Source organism: Neoarius graeffei, chromosome 12 (assembly GCF_027579695.1).
Source record: "Neoarius graeffei isolate fNeoGra1 chromosome 12, fNeoGra1.pri, whole genome shotgun sequence".
Lineage (NCBI taxonomy): Eukaryota > Metazoa > Chordata > Actinopteri > Siluriformes > Ariidae > Neoarius > Neoarius graeffei.
In genome coordinates this window covers 20318766-20332660 of record NC_083580.1, presented here as the reverse complement: position 1 = coordinate 20332660, position 13895 = coordinate 20318766, and the positions used below count along the sequence as shown (strand labels likewise).

Sequence of the window (13895 nt, the reverse complement as noted above, 5' to 3'; positions counted from 1 at the left end):
ACAGACAAACAGAAGACAACCTGGAACAGCCTGGAGGAGTACAACTTTGTGTGGCTGGGTTAAAGATCTGGAGATCAGGACACTATAAGATAAATCCTGTATTGTTTTTGCCCGGGTAAGTAGGACTTTTTGTACATGTATTTGCGATGGTTGCTCGGACGCGACTACAAGTTTTAGCATCGGGTGTAAACAAACCACAGCCGCTCGATTCTCAATCCTCCCTGCTCTTCTTTTCCAGCAAACGATAAGGGTTTTTTGTTTGTTGTTTTTTTTTTTTTAAATTAATACAGAAAATACAGCGAGAAGGTACATTCCAGCATCTATGTAGGTAACGCTAGGCCTCAAACCTACATCACTTCAATCGGTTCGAGGAATTTTGTACGGATCATAATTACTAAAACTCTAACGTCTGTGTATATCTATCCTTTGCTTCTTTTGGACTTCGATTATCCAAGTAATCCGGTAGTAAAGCTTTATATGTATTTTTCTTCGAACTACAGATGTCTGACATCTTCAATATCGGTTGTCTTCAGTATTTAACCCATTGACGCCGGATGCTGTGTCGTGCAACATTGCCCCTAGCGCCGGTTGTTGCATAATGCAACATTGCCCCAAATGCTGGTTGCTGCATAACGCAGCATTGTTGATTTGTCATTATTTTCAAGACGCATGCCAGATTTGTTTTTTTTTATAAAAATGTGTTAGTGTTAATGCTGAATGAGCATGACCCAGTAAAAGTAGAGAATTTTATCTTTTAAATGCAACTTATTTCATGTCTTTATGTGCTTCAGAGGCTGAGATATTGAATTTTTCATAGGCATTTTCAATTAATTATTTTTATTTCAGAAAACCCTCAGGCAGATGGGGACCTTTTCTAAAAACTGGCTTGGGCATTTGCAGACGTTTTTTTGCAGGCGTTTCAGGCATCAACGGGTTAAACAAAGTTTGCTTGTCCCCCAGGACAATGGTAGCAACGGTTGGGTAACGTAAGGGAGACATCACTTTTGCTTTGCTTGTGAAACATAACAGATTTGCCAAGGCAAGTGGGAAAAATTCAAGTTCTTCCCAGGACGCATTAAAAGTATGAACGTGCATTTTTGTGCACAAAACGCACTATTTCTGCGTTACCGTTATCCCTGGTGAAAGAGTCTTTCAGCAGGGATCACGGTAACGCAGAAATTGTGCGTTTTGCGCACAAAAATGCCAAAAAAAAAAAAAAATGCACGTTTCATGCCTAGGCGTTTCATCTCCAGACATACTCCGATATGGATAAAGAAACTAGGACTAAATGAAATCTGAAAACTTTCCATCATCACTGGAGCTCTGATGAGCTGCTTAATCTGTACATCAGTCGAAACCCATAAACCACCGTTACCAAAACACCACCACAACCCTTGACCCTTTCTTCACCTGTATACTGGAGATTTGTACAGAAGGTCTGCTGTGTTCACAAAGCTGGTGTTGCTCATACTGAACATCCTTTCAACATGCTCTTTACAGTACACAGTTACAGAAGTCTCATGATTTAGACATCAGGTGTCACCCAGAAGAGGACTGGGTCCCTTTCAAGTCTGTTTCCTTCCTTCCTCAGCAGAATATTGCCGCGGTCACCTTTGGCTTGCTCACTAGGAATCCAAAGCTATATCCGGAATTCTGTACGACCGCATTTTATACGGAAAATTCAACTGAATTAAACCTGTTGAGTTCCAGAAAATTAATAAATATGAATTTAAAAAAAAAAAAAAAAAAAAAAAAGAGAAAAAGCTGTTTCGTTGATCACAGCAATGAGATTAGCCTCAAATAAAGACATTTTCGAGTATCTGTGTCAGATTCAATATTAATCCTTCTGTCATTATCCGCCTCATGCAAAATGGAGAGGAGAAAAGGCAGATTTAATTATTCATTGTTCGAGAAAGAAGCCAAGAAACCAGTGCTAAATGTGTGCCTCCCTGATGAGCATACAAGGACTGGAAACCTTTTAAAATACATTTGAATATTGTTCCGAATTAAAAAGAAGCATTAACTGTTCATAATTTTATTCCTCCCATTCATAAACTCATTTTATTTAAAGCTAGTTAAAATCATTGCTTTGTATATATGGAGTCAAAATGGCAGTTTCAAGTGTAGGCAATAGGGGTCGACCGATAATCGGCCTGGCCGATATATCGGGCCGATATTCTGCATTTTTAGGGTTATCGGTATCGGCCATAATTTCCACCGATATGCCGATAACATGCGTTTTTGCAGCCATTTCATTCCTAACGCGACTGTCACTGCACGTCCTTTCCTGCACTCGCCTCTCTGAGTTCAAGAACACGGTCCCGCCCACCACAACATCTGATTTGTTTGGCACAAGGGATACAGCCAATCAACACGCGTAGCTAAACGCTGTGAACTGTTTCAAGGCGGCCGTATGAGCACTCGGGCAGAAGCAGATCCCACTTCAAGGTAAGGACACGCTGCTTTTGCCGCAATAAGTCAAACACACAAGTTGCAAAAGCACATCATTATATGTTTACATTCTTCATCTACTACTCGTTAAAATTGTCCATTTGCATCTGTGTAGCCAGGCAAACTTAGCTTAGGGAAGGAAGCACTTGAATTAGCCTACAACCAACTAGTCTCGCTGAAACTACATGTAATGTTGTCCATAGTAAGCAGTCCCCAGCATAACGTAGGCTGCAGTCATTTTTAAATCCCCGTCTGGAAACGTTGTGAATGTGTCAGTAGTTCTACTCGAACAGTAGAAGGACAGTCATACAGAGAGGTGGTCAAGGGAAGACGAAATAAAACGTAGTGTTTGTGTTCTGCAGGCTATCGCAAGCCTACTGGCTATTTGTTATGGTGATGAGTAAACTTCATGACGTGACTCGTGCTCAGAAAGCGCATTGCACTTGTACATGTTAGGTAACTTTATAAAGCGCTATTTGAATACTTAAACAAGCCAGGTGTGATATGGTGCTAGTAGGCTATGTAATACTGTAGGGAGTTTGTCAGGACGCTTGTTGTGGGCTCAGTAATTGTGTCGTGGATGTACACTTGCTTGGATAAACGGTAATGAACGAAATACATCAATTAAACTCTTGACTTAAATGTTCTTATGCTACTTCACACTGCGCTGTAATGTACTCCACTAGTATTCTTGCGCAAGTGATTCTCATCGCTAGCGCTTCTGATTCGGAAAGCGATATACTTTTAAAGGAGCAGAGCTGTAGATGGTTACTTGTTGTTCCATAATAGGGAGTGATAGCCTACTTTATGTTTGATTTTACTTTTTAAAAAATGCTGCAGGCAGCTCCCTACACTTGGTTTGTTATTTAAAAACTACTTGAAGTTGGTAAGTCTTACTTAGTTCTTAGTGTAAAAGAATCCAGAGTGTATTTTCATTTATTTTCCACTGAAAATGGTGAGCTGTAATATAGTAGGGAGTGATTTATTTTTTTATTGGTGAATATTTATTTTATTATTATTTTATTTCTCATTTTATTCTAACTAATGTTTGATTTTATTGTACAAATGCTGCTGGCATCTCCCTGCACAAAATTTCATGTTCAATTTTACAATTAAACATACATTTCATGGATATGAAGGTCTGTGTCAGTGTGTGCTATGTTTAATTTCATGTGAATTATAATGTTTACATTTATCGGTTGCACATATCGGTTATCGGCATCCCAATTCCATAATAATCGGTATCGGCCCTGGAAGAAAAAAAACAAAACAAAACCACATATCGGTCGATCCCTAGTAGGTAAATTAAGATTCACAATGATGTGATGTAAACCAGGGGTTCGCAACCTTTTCTACTTTCAGGTCCACCTATTCATACTTGTAACGAGTCAGATCGGGGCTCAATTAAAAAGAAATAAACAAATATTTTGGCTCACCTATTCTTTTAGAATCTAATAATCTATTGTAAAGTGTATAAACAGGATGCAACATCACTCCCTGTTACAGATGGGAGCCCAGGAATTAAATAACTGCAATAAAAACAAGCCGTTTTTAATTGTAGGTACTGTATTTAAAACTGTATGGATGTGCCAGAAGCCAAACCATGCATGCAGGGCCTTATTTAAAAGGAGATATGCAGAACCTTTATTTTTAAATACTATCCACTCAGAAATGTATCTCCATCCTTGACTTCTGTATGCTGCATAAATGGGAATAAATTATTTATTTTTGAGAGAGAGAGAAAGAAAAATCGACCACAAAGTTGGCATTCGAGCTGCCCCGCTGAGCCAGCCAGCCCTGACTGCGTGACGTCACAGCGGTAACCGGTTTTAAGGCCGAGGCCTTTGACAGCGATAGACCAAAGCCAGACTCGGCAGGCGAGAGTGGTTGCAATGGCCTCTTCGTTCAGATTTATTGAAGATTCTTCAGATTCCTCAGACAGTAATACATCTGACTGTGATAGTCCTGAAATTGGAGTGTGTGTACATGCTACTGCTATACATGTAGAACCGTATTAGTTCGAACCATCGAATCGGATAGTAACACGTCGGCCACGGAGGCCCCCGCCTTATGAAATAAAGGCGGAGAACAAAGCCGTCTAGAGAATTGGATGGAATTGAACTGACGGTCTCATGCAACTCTCATTAAAACAGGATAGGCGTTATAACTTATGCAACATACAAAGTACATGCATGCATTTTCACTGATAAAACGTAAAAGGCTAATTAAATAATCAGATGAACTGAGACAATCACATTCTAAAGCAAATTAAACCTTATACCGGTAACTTACACTACCGTTCAAAAGTTTGGGGTCACCCAGACAATTTTATGTTTTCCATGAAAAGTCACACTTTTATTTACCACCATAAGTTGTAAAATGAAGAGAAAATATAGTCGAGACATTTTTCTGGCCATTTTGAGCATTTAATCGACCCCACAAATGTGATGCTCCAGAAACTCAATCTGCTCAAAGGAAGGTCAGTTTTATAGCTTCTCTAAAGAGCTCAACTGTTTTCAGCTGTGCTAACATGATTGTACAAGGGTTTTCTAATCATCCATTAGCCTTCTGAGGCAATGAGCAAACACATTGTACCATTAGAACACTGGAGTGAGAGTTGCTGGAAATGGGCCTCTATACACCTATGGAGATATTGCACCAAAAACCAGACATTTGCAGCTAGAATAGTCATTTACCACATTAGCAATGTATAGAGTGGATTTCTGATTAGTTTAAAGTGATCTTCATTGAAAAGAACAGTGCTTTTCTTTCAAAAATAAGGACATTTCGAAAAGTGACCCCAAACTTTTGAACGGTAGTGTAAACACAATACAAGTTACATGTATTAATCTAAATGCAGGTAAACGAGTGTTGTTGTGATGTAACCAAATGAGAGTAGCATCTTACCTATCTGTGTTCCCGCTTCTTGAAGGCCGATTGTTTCAAAAACAATCTGACTTTCAGTTCTTTGTTCATTCGGTTCTTCCACGTAAGGGCGAGATATTGCCGCTGAGGCAAGCATATCCAGCGGAAAAAAAAAAAAAAAAAAATCAGACGGCTGGTCCGCTCATTCTCCATACGGAGTACTCCGCCATTCCTGCTCGGCTCACGCTCCGGGAGAACTGGTGCAACTGAACTTACTTTCCTTTTCTTGTTTTCTTTTCCTTTGTTGGTACTGCACCCTCTTTCAATATGGGCTTACAGCCAATGCTCCTCAACAGATCAGAGGTTTCGTACGAGTCTTCAGTAAAATGTGCCCGTGAATTTCTCGCAAAACGCGTCCAAATCTTTGCAGTTTGAACATTCTTGGGCCATGAATGCAACATAAAGCCACCTTCTGTCATGTTGCTGCACCCGCCAGCAACACATCATCTATGTGGCATGGCGATAAATTAGCTCAAAATGGAGGATCGGAGTTGCAGTTAGCTCTATGTTTTAATATAGCGAAAATGGCAATGAGACCGATAGCCTTCCTGCTGTGACGTCACAGATGTCAAAGTCATTCACTCAGACCGCTACCTATATGAATCATTTTAAATCGTAAAAATTACTATATTAAATTTATTGTTAATGCTTAAAACTATTCCTATGCCATTCTTGAGGTCTCGAGGTGTTTATAAACAAGAAGTGAGGCCATGGTTTTGCATATATGTTTTAAAAGTTGTTGTCATAGTGTTGTGTAATGTATCAAATTAAAGAACGTGAAGATCTGAATTGAAAGCTTGTTCAATTTTGTAAATGTCTTTAAAAAAAAAAAAAAGAAGTTATGAACACTTGAAAATCCAGGGTTTTATATAATTTCCATTTCGGTCCGTTGCCCTGGTCACAAACCAGCAATTATTTTCCATTTGTTTAATTTTCCATTCATGAGAAAAAAAACCTCAAATCAGAAATTAACAGACCAAAAAGCCAAAAATAAAGAGATTTTGACTTTTGAGTATCAGGGTAAGAATTACAGATAAAGGCTGCTTCTTGTACATCACAATTATGCACCGAGAAAGCTTAAAAGTAACATCAATGAAATTGGTCCATTCTGTGTGTTTAAACGTAAAAGCCAAAATTGAGCAGGTATGTCCACTTTAAACTAGACACAAAGCATGACTAATGACAGCAGTGCTCGAATGCGCTGTGTATAAGGAGGTCAAACTTAATAATTTAAAAACTTTTTTTTTCCTCCATGAAAAAATGTGATGAAAATCATTGATTTTTAGGAAGGATACAAAATTTCTCCTCAGTGATCTGATCTTTCCCAGGCACAAGACAGCAAAGTGTCCAGTGGATTTTATTGGGAAAAAAAAAAAATTTAAAAATCAAGGTCAACATGAGAAGATTCAACCACTAGGTGGGAATCATGAATTTCAAGCTGATTGAACCAACAACAAAACAAACACATGGGCTGGTGATAAACATCACTAAAAAACCCAAGATGGTGGCGCCCGTGAATTTGGTGTATTGCATTACACAACGTTCAAAAACGCTTAAAGTAAAAGCTCATCACAACGCTGCACAAAATTAACAATATATTCCGTAAATGTTATTATTGAATATAGACTAGTTTTGTGTAAACACTTAAATGTCTTTAAAGGTCAAATGAACACGTGCTATTCTCCCATACAAGCGTATGAGAGGTTCATCAGCACAGCGGCACCATGTCAAGCCTATTCTCAGTCAAAAAGGATTAATGATCCAAAAGTGGAGTCTGGTTGATTAACACAAGAACGTATTGCCATGTTTGTGTTCAGCAAACAAACAAGCAAGTTATTAAAACCAAGAAGTACACTCAAAAGAAATGGATATAGAAACCACTCCATGGGCTAGATCCTTACACATGGACAAAGAAGGATTTTTTCTACGAGTTGGAAAATTATCCATCCGTTGAGTTCCCCGACATCTCAAACTACCTGCTGCTTCAGACATCGTTCTACGCGGACAAACAGATGAAAACCTGGAAGAGCATAGAGGCGTACAACTTTTTAGATGTGACTGGGTTAAAGATCTGGGGATCAGGACACTATAAGATAGACTGCGGTAGACGGATCTAAGTGCAGGAAGAGTGTTTATTAGCAGGCGTGATATTTATAAACATAGCTAGAAACAAACGTGACAATAATAATACTTTGCAAAGCCTCCGTGAAAACAGCATCCGTGTATCTGTGCGTGCTGATTGCGCTCAAAGCAGAATCAGGTGTTTTCCATAACGACTGGGTCCCAAGAGCGCACACAACGCGCTCCGTGAGCAAGCGTGGCCGCTTGAGCTGCACCAGACTCAAGTGCACAAAGGTGTGACGGTCAAGTGTTCACCTGTTGGGTGACCACAACTTTGAGCTCATGTGTACATCACCACCAAAATGCCTCATTTTCATCAATTTCCCATCACAAAGCATTGCGAGCTGTAGCGTGACCATAGCTTAATGAGGCGGCTGTGACTTCGGATGCAACCCAGCAATTGTATGAATAAAAATTAGCTTCAACTTGGGTGGGGGGAATTCATGGTCCACTAATGGGCTGCAGCCCAGTGGTTGAGAAACACTGATGTAAAATACACTGCACAGTCAAAAGTTTGACGACACCTCATCATGAGGCTCATACACGACTGGGATTTTGCAGGCGCTCTTATCCAGAGCAACGTACAACACCCAGAGCAGTCTAGGGAGTAGCTAGGGGTTAGGTGCCTTGCTCAAGGGCCTTTCCTGCTGGTACAGGGAATCGAACCAGTAACCTGTTGGTCTCAAAGCTTCTTCTCTCACCTTTAGGCCATGGCTTCCCCACTTGTGCTTGTTAAACATCCCATTCCAGATTTTGTCCCCTCTTTCCAGTTATAATCAGCTCCACTCTTCTTGGGAAGGTTTTCCACTAGGATTTTGTGGTGTGGCTGTGGGGACGTGTGTTCATTTCATCCACAAGAGCATTCATGAGATCAGGCACTGATGTTGGGACAGGGTGCAGTCGGTGTTCCAATTCATCCCAAAGGTGTCCAGTGGGGTTGAGGTCAGGGCTCCGTGCAAGCCAACGGAGTTCTTCCACGCCAACCTTGGCACACCATGTCTTCATGGACCTAGCTTTGTGCACTGAAGTAATGTTATGCTGGAACAATGTTTTGGCCTCTTACTTCCAAGAAAGGGAAACCATAATGCTCCAACATACCAAGACAGATGTATGCTTCCAACTTTGTGGCAACAGTCTGGGGAAGAATCACATGAGTGCGATGGCGAGATGTCCACAAATATTTGGCCATGTAGTGTAGCACTGCCAAGTTTCCTGTTCACTTTCAGAGCCAGAAACCACAAAACTAAAGCTCAGTCTGTGTAAGATTACAGAAACTGTTTTAACCACTTCTACAATGTACTACACAAGGATATCTTATCATGAATGCCACACCGATCCTGACACATTTAAACAAACTTGAATAACAGACTTGCATAACACGCCCACAGAGCGCTCCATGGGAAATTTCAGGGCTGTTTTCATCCCATGTACTGCTCACAGCAGCAGATAAAATGGCTAGTCTAGGCACCCAGGGCAAGTAGAGTACTTATCTGGGTAAAACTAATTATCTATTATTTATTTGATTCCCAGTTGCCATATAGCGTACTCAAACACTTCATTCATCCAACAACTTCAGAAAGAAAAAACTCCTCGTCTATATTTACTTCATAAAAGGCTTTTCATTTGACATGCTCTTAAATCAAACACCAACCGATTCGTGCATTTCTCAGTGGCAAAAAGCAGAAATAAAAAATGTAAGCCTTTAATTATAATATTACATTATATAAAATCATTTAAATCAGAAACTGAGAAACATGATAAAATTTCAACACAAACAGTGTAGCCATTTATTTCGACAAAACAGTGCATTTGTAGGTCTGGTAATGATTTAGGCATGCAGGAGCGTGTGCTCATATTACAGCAGATCTAATTTCGAGCTCCACTTAAGGAGGGGGATCATCTGAGCGACAGACAGACGCTCTCGGTTACAGAAAATGAAACATGGAGAATTTGACCATTTCGATGCTTGAGTAAAGGCACCAATGACTTGAATAGGAACACGTACCTTTGCGCATTTGTCCAAATCAGCCAATCATGTGGCAGCGGGGCAGATACAGGTCAAGAACTTCAGTTAAAGTTCATATCAAACATGAGAATGAGGAATAAAACGTGATCTCGGGGAACCTGATTGCGGCATGGCTGGTGGTGCCAAATCTCTTGGTTTTCACAGAACAGTCTCTACAGAATGATGTGAAAAACAAAAAACATCCAGCGAGCGTCGGCTCAGTGGACGGAAACACCCTGATGACAAGAGAGGTCAGAGAACAGCAGCCAGGCTTGTTGAAGAAATGGACAGGAAGGCCACAGTAATTCAAATAACCACACTATACAACCGTGATAAGCAGAAAAGCATGTCAGCACACACATGCCGTACCTTGAAGCTACTTTGTACATGCTGTACCTTGTCAGCCAAGATTACTTTTTCCTGTCTTCAGCTGACCAGTTTCTTGTGGTAACCCTGGTGTCACTGATTATCCTATAATAGCATAACCTTGTTGTACTGTGCATCAGAAAATACTTAAACATTATTAAATGATTGGGGGGGGGAATATATATACAGTGCAATGCAATAATGAGTACACCCTCTTTGAAAAGTAACATTTCACACAATATGACAAGGAACACAAAGATATATTTCCAAAATGTTCCCAGACTAAGTTAAACACAGATTCTGTTGAGCTTTTGAACTCAAAACAAAGGCTAATAATATAACTTAAATGATTTTTATTTCAGGGCGGCACGGTGGTGTAGTGGTTAGCGCTGTCGCCTCACAGCAAGAAGGTCCTGGGTTCGAGCCCCGGGGCCGGCGAGGGCCTTTCTGTGCGGAGTTTGCATGTTCTCCCCGTGTCCGCGTGGGTTTCCTCCGGGTGCTCCGGTTTCCCCCACAGTCCAAAGACATGCAGGTTAGGTTAACTGGTGACTCTAAATTGACCGTAGGTGTGAATGTGAGTGTGAATGGTTGTCTGCGTCTATGTGTCAGCCCTGTGATGACCTGGCGACTTGTCCAGGGTGTACCCTGCCTTTCGCCCATAGTCAGCTGGGATAGGCTCCAGCTTGCCTGCGACCCTGTAGAAGGATAAAGCGGCTACAGATAATGAGATGAGATTTTTATTTCAGTTTTAGTGAAATTTGTGTGGTGCAGAAATGAGTACACCCCACTGAAGGGCTCTGAGTAAAGCAACTTTTTAGGCTACCAATGTGGACCTGAACAAACAATTAACCACAGGTGAGTCTAATTAGTCATTACACAGGTGTTAATTAGGCAGTTGGCTACAAAAGGCTGTTACCTAAAGCAAACCACCCTTTCCCATTTCCTGCTGTCAGCAATGGCACCTCATGGCCAGGAAATGTCTCTGGATCTGAGAAAGCGGATTATTGCTTTACACAAGAGAGGTGAGGGCTACAAGATGATCAGTAAAGCCTTACTTATCAGTAAGAACACGGTTGCAAAAGTGATCCAAAAATTCAAGACAGATGGAACTGCAGCCAAAGTACAGAGACGTACAGGCCGGCCAAGAAAATTAACACCCAGGCAGGAGCGGCTTGTAATGAGAAAAGTTGAGGAAAATCGGCATGCAAGTGCACAACAGGTATCTAAGGAAGTAGAGACTGAAATTGGAGTGAATGTGTCACGTGACACAATATGCCGTACAGTGCAGCGGAATGGCATGCATGGGTGTCGTCCCCGAAGGAAGCCTCTCCTAAAGCCCAGTCACAAAAAAGCCCGTCTAGAGTTCGCCAGGGCACATGCTGAAAAGGATGAAGGCTACTGGGACTCTACACTCTGGAGTGATGAGACCAAAATCAATCTTTTTGGAACTGATGGCTTCAAAACAGTCTGGCGTCGCAAGGGTGAGGAGTACAAGGAAAAATGCATGGTGCCCACAGTGAAACATGGAGGGGGTAGTGTTCTTATGTGGGGTTGCATGAGTGCTGCGGGTGTTGGACAACTGCATTTCATTGATGGCATCATGAATTCTCAAATGTACTGCTCTATACTGAAAGCTAAGATGCTTCCATCACTTCGGGCCGTTGGTCGTCGTGCCATTTTTCAACATGACAATGACCCAAAACACACATCTAAGGCCACTGCTGACTTTCTGAAGAGAAACAGGGTGAGAACTGTGGGTGGTAGAAAAAGGGCAACTGGACTTGCTTGAAGATTCTTGAAAACGTTTCACCTCTCGTCCAAAAAGCTTCCTCAGTTCTGAACTGAGGAAGCCTTTTGGACGAGAGGTGAAACGTTTTCAAGAATCTTCAAGCAAGTCCAGTTGCCCTTTTTCTACCACCCACAGTTTACTATGACCTGGATGATTGAGAATCTTCACAGACAAACAGGGTGAGAGTGATTCCATGGCCAAGTATGTCACCTGATCTGAACCCTATAAAGCGTCTTTGGGGAATACTGAAGAGGCAGGTTGAGCATCACTCTCCATCCAACATCCAGGCTCTGAAAGATGTCATCCTTGAAGAATGGAAAAAGATTGATGTAGCCAAATGTTGTCAACTTGTGCACTCCATGCCAAGGAGACTTGGGGCTGCCATTGCAAATAATGGAGGCCATACAAAGTATTAAATGTACTGGATGTAATTGAGTTTGTTGTGGGGTGTACTCACTTTTGCTCCACCCCACTTTCACGGAAACAGAAAAATATGTAATTTAAGGCATCTTTTCACCTTTCTGCTTGAGTTATAATGTAAGAACATAGTGCAATAAACATCAAGGAACTGTTTGGGACATATTGTTTGTGTTCATTTTAATACTGTGAAAAATGTCGTTTTTCGGGGGGGGGGGGGGGGGGGGGGGTGTACTCATTATTGCATTGCACTGTATATATACACTGGTGGTTCTGGCCATATTATTAACCTCTACCATTCCTCCATAGGCCAGTGTGAAGCAGGGTCCCTCAAGGGACTCAGCACTATAGCAAGCACCATGCCCAGCATTCCCCTGAACAGTTACCCTCATTATCCCCCGGTGTAAGCTTATATAGGGCTAGATAAGAGAACGGCATGATAAATGAGAACATTAAACGTGATGCTGTGAAACACCCATGACCCTTCCTCTATCTTTTCCCCTGACACAGAGTCTACAAATACTCCTCTGGGGTTAGTCCATCTTCGTGGCTCGAGTGATTTTGCTCATGCTAAGCACACCACATAAACACCTTCCCGAATAAATCCTTCACCTCACCTCACTAGCAAGCTGTGGGCAGGGTGATACGTCTCCAGCACTCGGTAGGTGTAGATTCAACTGAAACCCTCCCGAGCTCATAACGTCCTGATTCATCATATCCTATGACAGCCAAAGCCTCCTGTAGATTAAAAGTTGCGAGCCTAAAACTTACTTTTTCATCACCAGGAAACTCAATCCCAAAGCACTGTGTCTCCTCTGTATGTGTCTTTTGGACACCGAGAATGGAGATGGTGGATATTTATTGTCCATTCTTTGTCACAGTGTGAATGTCAGGCTTGGATCAAGTTTTTGACCATAATGCAACTTCCGAAAACAGCAAGTCGTTTACTCCTCTTCTACCACAGCAACTTACCAATGATTTAAAAATTTACAAACCATTTCACAAAAAAAAAAAAAAGCATACTTTATCCCTTTATAGTTACTGCAGCAAAACTGGGATCAGCCTATTCCTTGAAAAGCAATTTTCGCCTTTTTACTGGCTAACCAGACTTTAAACTGCTACAACATGCATAAGAGAAATATATTCATTCATACAGTTCAGTAAAGTGTAGTTTCCAGAGCTATACATTTAAAATATATAGTTCTGGAAACTACACTTTACTGAACTGTATGAATGAATGAATAAATAATTTTGCAGAAAATGTCAAATTTTCACTACGTGAAGGGCTTTCCATGGCCACCACACAAATGCGGGGTGTGTCTCTGTCTCGTTTTCAAAAGCACAAGAACAGCTCTGCTGATTGGCTGAGAGAGAGAAAGCGCTTCAGATAAGTGGCTTGTGGTTGGACAGGACACACTCACACATCCACAGGTAGTACATGATCTTCACTGTCTTCTGAAACTCCACTGGGATATCCACTGATATGTCATGATAGAAACACGGACCCACAGGAAACTTCTCAGGCAGCGGTGGCCAGTTGTTTTTCCTCCCTGAGAAAGTGAAGAGAAAGAGAGAAAAAGGGGTGGGGGGGGTACAAAAAAAGTTTATCCTTAATTATTCGATCCACATTCACTGATGCAATCACGTGCTCTGATTGGCTACTCGACTACGAGGCTATTAGCTTATATACCGTGAGTAGAGAAAACCAAAATGGCAGGGTGTGTTGCTGAACCAACCAAGGATGAAATAACACACTCTACTTGAAAACGAAAACGGCAAAAAATACAAAAGAAAAGCAACAAAATGTATTTGACAGTAAGA

General features: G+C 41.2%; 1 protein-coding gene across 1 annotated transcript in view; it reads right to left on the bottom strand.

The window, feature by feature from the left end:
- scamp1 (secretory carrier membrane protein 1) overlaps positions 1-13895 on the bottom strand; it is a 94930-nt gene that overhangs the window by 15891 nt on the left and 65144 nt on the right. The window contains exon 5 of the mRNA XM_060935638.1: positions 13496-13624. Within this exon, the coding sequence (XP_060791621.1) occupies positions 13496-13624 (129 nt within the window). The remainder of the gene's footprint in view (positions 1-13495; positions 13625-13895) is intronic.